This window comes from Pan paniscus, chromosome 20 (genome assembly GCF_029289425.2).
Source record: "Pan paniscus chromosome 20, NHGRI_mPanPan1-v2.0_pri, whole genome shotgun sequence".
NCBI classification, from domain to species: Eukaryota; Metazoa; Chordata; class Mammalia; order Primates; family Hominidae; genus Pan; species Pan paniscus.
Window position 1 is genome coordinate 56,314,594 of NC_073269.2, and position 13,824 is coordinate 56,328,417.

Here is a 13,824-nt window from a genome sequence, read left to right on the forward strand (position 1 = left end):
TTTGCTCACATGCAGGGTTATTTTGCCAGTGCTGGTTCCTGGAAAAAAAATAGTTGGGCAGAGAATGTACACACTTTTGGGACTCGTAAGGCCTCTCCTGGGAAAGGCGGGGCCCATCTTCTGCTCCCCCAACAGTGTGGGAAACGGTACCCTCTCCCTTGCTGGGCAGCAAGCACCTCTTCCCAGTGCTGATCGGATCTTGGTGCCTCTCGCCCTCAGCTGCACAGAAGCTCTGCCGCCTCTTGGGACTGGGGGTGACGGATTTCTCCCGAGCCTTGCTCACCCCTCGCATCAAAGTTGGCCGAGACTACGTGCAGAAAGCCCAGACTAAGGAACAGGTAGGCGGGGCTGGCGGTGGGCAGGCACAGAGAGAGCCGGGCACCCCGGCCCTGGGTCTTTAAACAGTGTATGCTGTTTTTCCCACCACTCAACAGACTTTTGCTGAGTGCCCGCTCCGTTACCGATCCTGGTCTAGGTGCCAGGCGTAAAAGCAGTCATCGAAACAAATAACCAGGCCCTCAGGGACCTCAAGTTATAGTAAGGAAATGGATAATAAAAGTTCAACAGGATGTGTCTGGGAGTGGTGGCTCACACCTGTAATCCCAGCACTTTGGGAGGCCAAGGTGGGAGGACTGCTTGAGCCTGGGAGTTTGAGGCTGCAGTGAGCCGTAATTGCGCCACTGCACTCCAGCCTGGGTGACAGAGTGAGACTCTGTCTCTAAGAAAATTAAAAAATTTAATAATAATTAAAAAAAACAGGATGTAAATGCAACATGGTATCCTAGAAAAACAAAAAACAAAAACCCAGGATGCTTTTAGATGGTGAGAGCACCTGTGAAGGGGAGGTTTTGTTGGTCAGGAAAGTCCTCTCTAAGGAAGCTCTAAGGATGAAACATTCGAGATGAGACCTAGATGGTTCGAGGCAGACGGAACCGCAAGTGTAAAGGCCCTGGGGGTGGAGCAGGCTTGGGGAGTTGGGAACATTAAGCAGGTCAGTGAGGCCGGGCGTGGGGGCTCATGCCTGTAATCCCAGCTCTTTGGGAGGCCGAGGCAGACAGATTGAGCTCAGGAGTTCAAGATCAGCCTGGGCAACATGGTGAAACTCCGTCTCTACTAAAATACAAAAATTAGCTGGGTATGTGGCACACGCCTGTAGTCCCAGCTACTTGGGAGGCTGAGACACGAGGATCACTTGAACCCAGGAGGCAGAGGTTGCAGTGAGCTGAGAGCACGCCACTGCACTCCAGCCTGGGTGACAGAGCAAGACTCTGTCTCAAAAAAAAAAAAAAAAAAGAATAAAAGAAAATTGAAGGAGGTCAGGTCAGTGAGGCTGAAGAGCAAGGGAGAGAGGGTGGGTGAATCCACAGTCAGAAATGTCAGCAAGGGGCAGATCATGCAGGGTCTTAGGGGCCACAGTAAGGAGGTGAGTTTTATTCAAAGTACATAGGAGGCCATTGAGGTTTTAAGCCAGGGAGTGACTTGATTTAGTTTGTCTTTCATAGAAAGATCCCCTTGGCTGCTGCATGGAGAATTGGGTTCAGGGATGCAGGTAGAGGCGGGGAGACCTAAGGAGGCTGCATCCAGAGTCTTGGCAATCGTGGGAGCTCACACCATGAGCAGGGAGGGTGGAGTGGAGTGACGACAGGCCAGGGAGGGTTTCAGAATCCAGCTTTTGGGCAGAGGCCTCTGCTGGCCCCAGGCTGGGCAGTGAGGTACCTGGATGAAGTAGACCCCGTGGGGGAGATGAGGAGTCTGGGAGCCACACTGACCCGGGTTCAATCTCAGCTGGGGTACTGTTGTTAGTTCCCATTTTATAGAGGAGAAAACTGAGGCACAGAGAGGTTTATTCACATGCCTGAGGTCACACAGCCCCTAAGTGGCAGAGCTGGGATTCAAACCCAAGTTGTCCGGCTCCAGAGTCCACGCTCTTAACCGCTGTGTGGTAGAAACTGCTTTGAGGGGGTGAGGGAAGGATTCAAGGGCTAACACATCCGAGCCCGTCACGTAGTACCTGGTGCGCAGTAGGACTTCAGGAATGTCTGCCTGTTGTTCATGGCATTGTTCTTGATGGTATTTATACTCAAGGAGCTGGGAGGCGACCTTAAGGGGGACGAGCTGGGGGCCCTTCCCCGGTTCACCCCCGACGTCTTTCAGTCTGCTGATGTGCAGGCTGCGCCCTTACCACGAGCCCTGCCCCACAGGCTGACTTCGCGCTGGAGGCCCTGGCCAAGGCCACCTACGAGCGCCTCTTCCGCTGGCTGGTTCTGCGCCTCAACCGGGCCTTGGACCGCAGCCCCCGCCAAGGCGCCTCCTTCCTGGGCATCCTGGACATCGCGGGCTTTGAGATCTTCCAGGTCCACCCTCGTGCTGGGAGGGGGATGCCGACTTCCTCACTCCGGTCCTGGTCCTTTCTGAAGCCCTGGGTCTCTCCCCTTCTCCCTGGTCTCTGTCCCCCTCTCTCTCTCTGAGTCTCTGTTCCCCCCTCTCTCTGGTCTCTGTCCCCCTCTCTCTGGGTCTCTGTCCCCTGTCTCTGGGTCTCTGTCCCCTTCTCTCTCTGGGTCTCTGTCCCCTGTCTCTGGGTCTCTGTCCCCCTCTCTCTCTGGGTCTCTGTCCTCTCTCTCTGCATCTCTGTCCCCTGTCTCTGGGTCTCTGTCCCCCTCTCTCTCTGGGTCTCTGTCCTCTCTCTCTGCATCTCTGTCCCCTGTCTCTGGGTCTCTGCCTCTCTGTCTCTGGGTCTCTGTCCCCTGTCTCTGGGTCTCAGTCCCCCTCTCTCTGGGTCTCTGTCCCCCTCTCTCTGGGTCTCTGTCCCCTCTCTCTGCATCTCTGTCCCCTGTCTCTGGGTCTCTGTCCCCTGTCTCTGGGTCTCTGCCTTTCTGTCTCTGGGTCTCTGTCCCCTGTTTCTGGGTCTCTGTCCCCTATCTCTGGGTCTCTGTCCCCCTCTCTCTGGGTCTCTGTCCCCTCTCTCTGCATCTCTGTCCCCTGTCTCTGGGTCTCTGTCCCCTGTCTCTGGGTCTCTGTCCCGTCTCTGGGTCTCTGTCCCTCTCCATCCTCTCAGCTCACGTGTCCTGCGTCCCTGCAGCTGAACTCCTTCGAGCAGCTCTGCATCAACTACACCAACGAGAAGCTGCAGCAGCTCTTCAACCACACCATGTTCGTGCTGGAGCAGGAGGAGTACCAGCGTGAGGGCATCCCCTGGACCTTCCTCGACTTTGGCCTCGACCTGCAGCCCTGCATCGACCTCATCGAGCGGCCGGTGAGCCCCAGGCCCCTCCCAGCCCACACTCACGGTTCAGATCCGTCTCTCCCAGCATCTGCGAGACCAGGGTCTAGCTCCTCCTCTGCTGGGCCTCAGGATGCCCCATGGGTTCTGTGGGGAAGGTGACAGCACCTGCTTCCTCGATCTTTTGTGACCATAGGTGATTAGGGCCCAGAATGTGCCTGCCACAGGGCCCGGCTCAAATCAATCAGTTAATCAGAGCTCTCACTGTAACTGTTGTTCTCACGTTTGTTTTTTGTTTGTTTGTTTTGTTTTGTTTTGTTTTTTTCTTGAGACGGAGTCTCGCTCTATTGCCCAGGCTGGAGTGCAGCGGCGCGATCTCTGCTTACTGCAAGCTTCGCCCCCTGGGTTCACGCCATTCTCCTGCCTCAGCCTCCCGAGTAGCTGGGACTACAGGCGCCCGCCACCATGCCCGGCTAATTTTTTGTATTTTTAGTAGAGTCAGGGGTTTCACTGTGTTAGCCAGGATGGTCTCGATCTCCTGACCTCGTGATCTACCCGCCTCGGCCTCCCAAAGTGCTGGGATTACAGCCGTGAGCCACCGTGCCTGGCATCTCACGTTTGTTTTTATGTCCAAGTGTGACTTATAAGAGCTAAAAATCAGCAGCCACCTGAGTGTCCAATATTTGGGGATCTGACTTACTCTCCCCCTGCTGTCAATGGCCAGGCCAACCCCCCTGGACTCCTGGCCCTGCTGGATGAGGAGTGCTGGTTCCCGAAGGCCACAGACAAGTCGTTTGTGGAGAAGGTAGCCCAGGAGCAGGGCGGCCACCCCAAGTTCCAGCGGCCGAGGCACCTGCGGGATCAGGCCGACTTCAGTGTTCTCCACTATGCGGGCAAGGTAGGGGCTGGGGCCGGCCTTGGGGCATGTGGGAGTGGGGATCAAGGGATCTCCACTGGCTACAGATGGGGGGAGGGTGCAGAGGGAAAACAGGGTCCTCCTGAGGTCCAGACAAACAGAGCAGGGGCTAGGAGAGCCCAGGGAGGAGCAAGGATTCTGTCCGATGGGATCACCAAAAACTTCCTCAAAGAGGTGATATTTGCAGTGGGTTTTGAGGGATGGGTAGGAGTTCATCAGGAGGCGATCTATGTGCATTTTATCCACTTATTCAGCAGATATGTGCAGGGTGCCATTTGTGTGCCCAGCTCGGGGCCGAGCAAAGCTGGATACACAGATCAAACATGGTTTCTGTCCTCACAAAGATCCCTATCTGGGAGGGAGGCAAATACAGACCATCAGGATATAAGGTTGATAGGTGTTTCAGTGGAGGCAGCTGAGGGTAGTGTCAGAGCCCAGAAGAGAAGTACCTGGGAAAGCTTCACAGAAGAGAATATGCTCGATCTCAAATCTCAGTCAAGGGCCGGCAAACATTTTCTGTAAAGGGTCTGATAGTAAATAGTTTCAGCTTTGTGGGCCAGACGATCTCTGTCACAGCTACACAATTCTGCTGTGGTCACACAAAAAGAGCCACAGATAATACATAAGTATCTTCAAGCCCCCAGGGAAAAAGAAAGGAAAAACAGACTGAGAAACAGATTCGAGGGCTCTCCTGCCCCCAGAAGGGCCCCCATGAGTTTGACTATGAAGACATAAATGAAGGTTCTATTCCTATATATATACACACATATATATATACACACACATATATATATACACACATATACACACACACACACACACATACATATATATATATATATATATGTATTTTTTTTTATTTGAGACAGAGTCTCCCTCTGTTACCCAGGCTGGAGTGCAGTGGCACGATCTCGGCTCACTGCAATCTCCGCCTCCTAGGTTCAAGCAATTCTTCTGCCTCAGCCTCCCCAGTAGCTGGGATTACAGGCACCTGCCACCATGCCTGGCTAATTTTTGTATTTTTAGTAGAGACAGGGTTTCACCATGTTGGCCAGGCTGCTCTCGAACTCCTGATCTCAGTTGATCCACCCGCATAGGCCTCCCAAAGTGCTGGGATTACAGGTGTGAGCCACCGTGCCCGGCCCTATTCCAATGAAAGTATTTGCAAAAAGAGGTGGCAGGCTGGATTTTGCCTGTGAGCCATAGTTTGCTGATCCCTGGTTTTGATGATGTGGACCAGGCAGCCCCAGAGGATGGGTGAAGGGTGGGAAGGGCTCTCCAGGCAGAGGGAACAGCATAGACAATGGCTGGGAGGCAGGAGATTCCGTGTGTTCTGTGTCTAGCCCTCAGTTTCTTCCCCAGACATACTCCAGAACTCCCCCTGTACCCAGCCCTCTGCTAGGCCGTGAGTCAGACCTGGGCCCTGCCCTCGGGGGACCACTGTCTGGTGGGGGGCACATATGCAGAGAATTGTAGTGGCCAAGATCGTGACTCTATGGAGCCCCACAGCAAAGCCCTGAGTACCCAGAAGGAGCCAGTGGTGTGAAACCCACAGAGACAGAACCCCAGGTGGCAGGAACCGCAGGGGTAAAACCCCGAGGTGGGAGTAAGCTAGCATGTTTGAGGAACAGTGCGGAGGCCAGGGTGGCTGGAGCGGAATGAATAGGAAGAAAGTGGTGGTGGTGGAGGTCACAGAGGTGGCAGGGGGCATAGAGGGGAAGGAGAGAGAGGGGGCCATGCTGGTGGGGTGCAGTTCAGAATATGGACACAAGGTGGCACCAGTGCTCGCTTGTCCATGGTGAGCTCCAGACCTGGGAGTCTCAGAGCTTCTGGAAGGCTCCTTAGGAAATCCAGAGAATGTCTGAGCCTGCAAGTCATCGCCCTCCTCTACCTGACTTCATTCAGGTCGACTACAAGGCCAACGAGTGGCTGATGAAAAACATGGACCCTCTGAATGACAACGTCGCAGCCTTGCTCCACCAGAGCACAGACCGGCTGACGGCAGAGATCTGGAAAGACGGTGAGGACCCGCTTCCCCCACCCCGGCTCTAGGGGTCTGTGCGGCCATTCTCCAAATCCACAGCGTGAGCACCTTTGTTTCAGAGGCAGAGGTCTGAACCTGAGTTTTCTGCTCAGACCCAGAATAGCCAGTGTCACAAATAGTATTTCAAATCAGTGATGGATGGATCCATAGATTAATTGATTGACTATTGACTTGATTGATAAGCCAGCATCCTTCTCAAAGATAAAACACTCCGCCTTAATCAGAAATGTGGCAAAGATACCCACTAACACTACTGTTAAACATCGTTTTTTTAGCAATACTAGCCTATGCAATCAGACCAGAAAAAGTATGAATATCGAACAGGAAGAAGTAAACTTATTATTTTTAGATGGCCTGTGTTCCCTAAACAATTAGGAGATTTGGCTGGGCATGGTGGCTCACACCTGTAATCCCAGCACTTTTGGGAGGCCAAGGTGGGCGGATCACTTGAGGTCAGGAGTTCAAGACCAGCCTGGCCAACATGGTGAAACCCTGTCTCTACTAAAAGTACAACAATTAGCCAGATGTCCTGGTGCATGCCTGTAGTCTCAGCTACTAGGGAGGCTGAGGCAGGAGAATCGCTTGAATCTGGGAGGTAGAGGTTGCAGTGAGCCAAGATTGTGTCACTGCAATCCAGCCTGGGTGACAGTGTGAGACTCTGTCTCCAAAAAAAAAAAAAAAAAAAAAAAAAAATTCTACTGAGAAATAATTTATAACAATAAGAGAACACAGAATGATGATCTTTTGCAGGTCAGTCAACTTTTAGGCTTTGCTTTCTTTGTTTTCTTACAAAGTTCCCTTCACGCCCCCAGGGAAGAAGAAAGAAAAAACAGACTGAGATACAGTTTTGGAGGGCTTTCCTGCCCCCAAAAGGCCCCCATGAGTGTGACTGTCTTTTTGGATTGACACTTCTAGGGGTCATAGGCAGAGATGCCAAATGCCCTGTGGTAGGACTCTGACCTTTTCCAAGCCTTTTCTGCCACTGCCCCTGCCCCCCCATCCTTAGAGGAGGTTTGAGAAATGGTTTTAGAAAGCTGGCAGAACTGGCATCCTGTTTTTTCCAGGTTCCAAGTTTCTGGCATTTGTCAGTTTGCCTTAATCTTTTATTGACATGAAAAGGTAGCTGTAGAAATACCAGTCCATGCAATTTGGCAAGAAAACAAAATGAGCGGCCAGGCGTGGTGGCTCACGCCTGTAATCCCAGCACTTTGGGAGGCCAAGGTGGACGGATCACCTGAGGTCGGGAGTTTGAGACCAGCCTGACTAACATGGAGAAACCTCATCTCTACTAAAAATACAAAATTAGCTGGGCGTGGTGGCACATGCCTGTAATCCCAGCTACTCAGGGGGCTGAGGCAGGGGAATCGCTTGAACCCGGGAGGCGGAGGTTGTGGTGAGCTGAGATCGTGCCATTGCACTCCAGCCTGGGCAACAAGAGTGAAACTCTGTCTCAAAAAAAAAAAAAAAGAAAAAAAGAAAAAAAAGAAAACAAAATGAGCAAGGTGGGTGGTTCCCAAAACACACTCACAGAGCAAAACAGCATGGAGGGTCTTGATCTTGTGAGCTCATGCTAGAAAGATAGATTTTGTTTTTATGTCTCATATAGTATTTACACAAGGAGATTGGAAAGCAGGGTTTGATGTTCAGGAACAGAACCAGATTATGCTATGAGAATCATCTCCTGGCTGAAAATCTGCTGTCCTTTTAAAATATTTGTGCTGTCTTCATAAACACATGATTCTCCACAGTGAGCCCTCATTTGTCACACTCTGTGTGTGCCTGACTCTCAGAGGGTTCCAAAAGAAAAAGTGGAAGCTGCAAAACCTCCTGGCTCAGCCTCCCGAGTAGCTGGGGAGCTGCCATAATGTCACTTCCTCCATAATCCTCCTAAACAAAGCTAGTCACAAGGTCTTCCCAGATTCAAGGAGCTGCAAGACACAGGCAAAGGGTGTCAATACAGGGGAAAGTGGGGAATCGGGGCCATTTTTGCCCAATCTCTGCTAGAGCTGCTTTGAGCCCAGAATTGGATGCCCAGCATCCTGACAGCCCAGGGAAAAACGGAAATGAGATTAGCTCTCCTCTGAGAGGCAAAAACGACAAGTGGCCTGGGAGCATCAAGTTCATTCTTGAGCTTCCTGGCAGCCAGAGCAAAAAGGGCAACCTACTAAAACAGACACAACCTCTAGAGGGAGAGATTTTTTATTCTTTGCACTGAATTCTTACAGAGGACATTCGTCCTTTTGGCCAACAGTGTGTGGATACAAAGATGAACAGGAATTCAGAAGTTTATGGCCAACATTCTGGTTTTCCATCTTGCTTTGCTCTGTACTGTTGACTAATAACCCTCTCCTCTTTTTCTTCCTGCCACCTCCTCTCCTTCCCCTCTTTTCATGCATCTCTCTCCGCCATCTCTCTGCCATCTCCCCTCCACCCACCCACACATCTGTCCTCACTCCCCAGAACATGGGGGCTTCCAGCAGTTCTCTTTCCTTGGCTCCTTCCCACCGTCGCCCCCAGGATCTGCAGAGAGGTGCAGCTCTGCTAGTTCTCCGCCAGGGGGTGGGTGTCTTTGTGCATCGATGGGTGAGGCTTGCTGGAGGAGGAGGGTGGACCTGTTGGGCTGGGGACCTGGTTTTGAACATCTGTCCCCTCTCCTCTTACTGTGGAGGTCTCTCACTCTTCCTCTCCCTCCTTGTTGGCTCCCTTGGAAGTTTCCAGACTCTGTAGCAGCAGAACCCCTTCTTCTAACTAAACTGCATGTAAAAGTACAAACAAGTGTGATAGTACCAGCTTGCCTTTCTTGAGCACTTACTATGTGCCGTTCACCACGTGAAACCCCTTTAGAATTATCAACACCTCATTTGTATAATGGGGTAATAGTACTAACACCTCATGAGGCTGGTGTTAGTACTATTACCCCATTACACAAATGAGGAAACTAAAGCACAGAGAAGTTAAGTAACTTGCTGAGGTCACACAGCCAGTAAGTGGCAGAGCTGGGATTTGATCCCAGGACATCAGATTCCAGAACTTTAGTTCTTATCTGTGCTATGAGGATTTAATAAATGATAATTATCATTTTGAAAATGACAGGGAGTACAGGGTAGGGGAGACGGTTGAACCTGGGGAAGAAAATAACATATTTGAGCCCCTGCCATGACCTGGCCCTGCCCTAAGCACAGATTATCTAGTTGACGGTTGATGGCGCTTGAATGGGATGAGTTTTGCAGGACATCAGATTCTGCCCTAGCTGTGGGTTCCTGAGGAACCTGGCATGATTCAACACATAGAATTTGGGACCAGGTGCATTGGCTCACCCCTATAATCCCAGCGCTTTGGGAGGCCGAGGTGAGAGGATCACTTGAGGCCAAGAGTTTGAGATTAGCCTGAGCAACACAGGAAGACCCCGTCTCTACAGAATAAATTTAAAAATTAGTGGGCATGGTGGTGTGCGCCTGTAGTCCAAACTACTTGGGAGGCTGAGGTAGGAAGATCACTTGAGCCTAGGAGGTTGAGACTGCAGTGAGCTGTGATCACTCCACTGTACTCCAGCCTGGGTGACAGTGAGACTGTGTCTCAGAAAACAAACAAACAAAACAGAATTTGAGACAGTGCCAATAGAAGGAATGGATATTTTTCACTACCCAAAGCAGCACCGCCAAGCGGCACTAGAGAAAATAGAATCTTTTTGTTGAGACAGAGTCTAGCTCTGTTGCTCAGGCTGGAGTGCAGTGGCACAATCTTGGCTCACGGCAACCTCTGCCTCCCAGGTTCAAGTAATTCTCCTGCCTCAGCCTTCCAAGTAGCTGGGATTACAGGCATGTGCCACCACACCTGGCTTAATTTTTTGTATTTTTAGTAGAGATGGGGTTTCACCATGTTGGCCAGGCTGGCCTCGAACTCCTGACCTTAGGTGATCCACCCGCCTTGGCCTCCCAAAGTGCTGAGATTACAGGCATGAGCCACCGCACCCTGCCAAGAAAATAGAACCTCTATGAAATCAGGCTCTTCTGGAAAAATGGTTAAAATAGAGACAGTTTGCCCTATTTCAAATATTGCATATAATGCAAGAATTTATTACATCTTTTAATATGTTTCAGATTCCTAAAATGCAACTGCAGTGGTTATGTTATCACTGTTTTCTCTCTCTATGCCTCAGTTTCCAAATCTGTAAAATGGGAATGATTCTTACAGGCTTATAAAGCCATTGATGTAAATTGCTTTGAGCAATGCCTGCCAGAGTATCTATGCTAGGTAAGCATTTGCTGTTATTGTCATCATTTATTGATAAGGAAAACAGAGATCATGTCCTTGAAGAGAAGAAGGGTCAAAGACCAGAGTTTGAGAGGACTCCTACTGTCTGAGTTCTAATCTCGGATCTTCAGTTTCTAAGCTGTGTGACCTTAAGCACATTCTCCCACTCTTCAGAGCCTCAGTATGTCCATCTGTCCAATGAAGCTGATATCTACCTTACAGGCTGTGTGAGGTCCTTCATATGTAAAGTGCCAGTTGTGATAAATGATAAGACCCTTGACCTTTGGCCCAGGTCCCTAAAACTGACCCCTGACCTCCTTCTCTCTCTCTCTGCATCTCCATCTGACAGTGGAGGGCATCGTGGGGCTGGAACAGGTGAGCAGCCTGGGCGATGGCCCACCAGGTGGCCGCCCCCGTCGGGGTATGTTCCGGACAGTGGGACAGCTCTACAAGGAGTCCCTGAGCCGCCTCATGGCCACACTCAGCAACACCAACCCCAGTTTTGTCCGCTGCATTGTCCCCAACCACGAGAAGAGGGTGAGTGACTCAGCCTGGGGAGGAAGGGGTGGCTGTGGCTGTGGGTTAAGGTTTGGCCTCTGGACTTGGCTGGAGCCACATCTGATTCGAGGACCCTCAAATTGGCTGTGTGGCTTTGAGCAAATTGCTTCTATTCCTAGGCTCAGGGTCCGGTTGGGAAAGTTCATGCATTCATATGACTTAATGTATTGAGCATCTACTGTGCTGGGAACAGGTACTGGGGAGGCACTGGAGAGAAAAGCACAGCCAACTCCTGTTCTCAGGGAGCTCACAGTCTGATGGGAAGCATAGACATTCATCTAACCATCCAAAATGAACGTCCAGTTAAATCTGTAGGGGTGGTGAGTATCACACAGGGCTTGATCTGGTCAGTGAAGTTAGGGAAGGTTCCCTGGGGGACGTGATGACTGAGCCCTGAAGGATACGTGATATTCCAGGCAGAGAACAGTTTGTACAAAGGCCCAATGGTAGGTTGGAGCACGCGAGGTACAAGGGATAGAGGAAGGCCATCAGGGCTGGGCTTGTTGCATGGGTGTGACAAGACCATGGCCAGCCTCACTGGCCACTGATTTTCATGTTGAGAAAATCAGAGAATGGGCCCTACAGAGAAGGGTCAATGGGAATGGAAAACAACATGTTTGTCATGTTGCCTAGGCTGCTCTCGAACTCCTGAGCTCAAGCAATCCACCCGCCTTGGCCTCCCAAAGTGCTGGGATTACAGGCGTGAGCCACCACGCCCGGCCTGAGATCCCATATTTTATCAAATCTAAGCCATGTATTCCTCCCCACTAGCGTCTCTGAAGTCGAGATGTAGCTTAGTCAACGGCCTGTCAGGGTTTAATTACCAGTCTTTTTCCTTTCATGGTGGCATATTTAACGACAGCGTGTGCCATTGGAATTTTTGTACTGTTTAGATTTTTGCCATTTGTGTATTACTGTTGAAAAGAGAAAAGGCGGCCTGGCATGGTGGCTCATGCCTGTAATCCCAGCACTTTGGGAGGCTGAGGTGGGAGGACTGCTTGAGCCCAGGAGTTCAAGACCAGCCTGGGCAATGGCGAAACGCCGTCTCTACTCAAAATACAAAGATTAGCTGGGCATAGTGGTGTGCACCTATAATCCCAGCTACTCAGGAGGCTGAGGCAGGAGAAGCTCTTGAACCTGGGAGGCGGAGGTTGCAGTGAGCTGAGATCACGCCATTGCACTCCAGCCTGGGCAACAGAGCAAGACTCTGTCTCAAAAAAAACAAAAAACAAAAAACAAACAAACAAACAAACAAAACAAAAAAACATGATTTATCAGCTTCCCAGGAGGCCTTTTGGCGACTCTCCTGCGTGCAAATTCAGCCCCACCCACCTCCCTCCCTGCGGATCTTTTCTCCTTAGCACTTAGTATTTCTTCTTTATTAGTGACTGCTTCACCTAGGGTATTTCTAGTTTCTCCTACTGAACTCTCAGTTCCCCAGGGCAGGCATTTCCCCCTGGTTTGAGCATTGCTGTCTTCCCAGGGCCTAGAACCGTTCCTAGGCACCTAGTAGGTGCTCAGTAAATTACATGTGGAAACAGGAAATTGCCAAGCTTGACCATTTGGCGCCCCCGTGTGGCCGCCGCTGACCCCCGCGTGTCCGTCCGCTCTCCCCAGGCCGGGAAGCTGGAGCCGCGGCTGGTGCTGGACCAGCTTCGCTGCAACGGGGTCCTGGAGGGCATCCGCATCTGTCGCCAGGGCTTCCCCAACCGCATCCTCTTCCAGGAGTTCCGGCAGCGGTGAGCTAGAGCGAGGGCCCAGGCCCGGCGGAGGGGCTGGGTGGGACCCGGGTCTGGAAGCCGACACACCTGCATTCAGGTCTCCACCCACTCTTGTTCCTTCTGAGCTGGGGAAGTTGAGGCAGATTACTCACTTTGCTGAGCCTCAGGTTACTCGTCTGTGTATGGGAGAACAATAGCCCACTTGATGCACTCCTGAGAGAAAGCACACAGAGTCTATGGGGATCTGGGGTACATTGCTGCTGCTGTTTAGGGCAGTGGGCCCCAAACTATGAACGTGAAATCACTGCATGGTGTTACAAATCTGCACGTCTTTAAAAATGAAGTAGAAGGCGGGGCGCGGTGGCTCACGCCTGTAATCCCAGCACTTTGGGAGGCTGAGGCGGACAGATCACCTGAGGTCGGAAGTTCGAGACCAGCCTGACCAACGTGGAGAAACCCCATCTCTACTAAAAATACAAAATTAGCCAGGTGTGGTGGCACATGCCCGTAATCCCAGCTACTCGGGAGGCTGAGGCAGGAGAAGCACTTGAACCCGGAAGGCGGAGGTTGCAGTGAGCCGAGATTGCGCCATTGCACTCCAGCCTGGGCAACAAGAGCAAAACTCTGTCTCAAAAAAATAAATAAGTAAATAAAGAAGTAGAATAGGACAGAATAGAAAATACCAAGGCCTAATGAGCAAGTAATACAGCAAATATAACAAAAATGATGCTTCACACAAGCTGTGTAGAGCAGCACCGTCCCTTAGAAGTAGAATGGGGAGCCTTGTACACAATTGAACATTTTCTAATAGCTACACTTTTACAAGTGAAAAAAATGAAATTAATTTTAACAAGATATTTTACTAAAGCCAATACATCCAAAATACTGGCCAATACTGGCTGGGCACTGTGGCTCATGCCTGTAACCCCAGCACTTTGGGAGGCCGAGGCGGGTGGATCACTTCAGGTCAGGAGTTCAAGACAGCCTGGCCATCATGGTGAAACCCCATCTCTACTCAAAATACAAAAATTAGCTGGGCATGGTGGCACATGCCTGAATCCCAGCTACCTGGTAGGCTGAGGCAAGAGAATCGCTTGAACCTGGGAGGCGG

The 13,824-nt window shown here is 51.1% G+C and overlaps 1 protein-coding gene across 8 annotated transcripts in view; it reads left to right on the plus strand.

The window, feature by feature from the left end:
• The window catches only part of MYH14 (myosin heavy chain 14), a 104,173-nt gene that overhangs the window by 42,856 nt on the left and 47,493 nt on the right, over nt 1-13,824 (plus strand). For 4 of the 8 annotated variants that reach the window (XM_034946507.2, XM_034946508.3, XM_063600528.1 and 1 more), the window contains 8 exons: nt 220-338; nt 2,202-2,354; nt 3,080-3,253; nt 3,945-4,118; nt 6,042-6,156; nt 8,641-8,739; nt 10,784-10,971; nt 12,610-12,731. In XM_034946507.2, coding sequence (XP_034802398.2) covers nt 220-338; nt 2,202-2,354; nt 3,080-3,253; nt 3,945-4,118; nt 6,042-6,156; nt 8,641-8,739; nt 10,784-10,971; nt 12,610-12,731 — 1,144 coding nt within the window. The remainder of the gene's footprint in view (nt 1-219; nt 339-2,201; nt 2,355-3,079; nt 3,254-3,944; nt 4,119-6,041; nt 6,157-8,640; nt 8,740-10,783; nt 10,972-12,609; nt 12,732-13,824) is intronic. The other 4 variants (XM_057300577.2, XM_057300578.2, XM_063600529.1 and 1 more) reach the window with 1 other exon arrangement.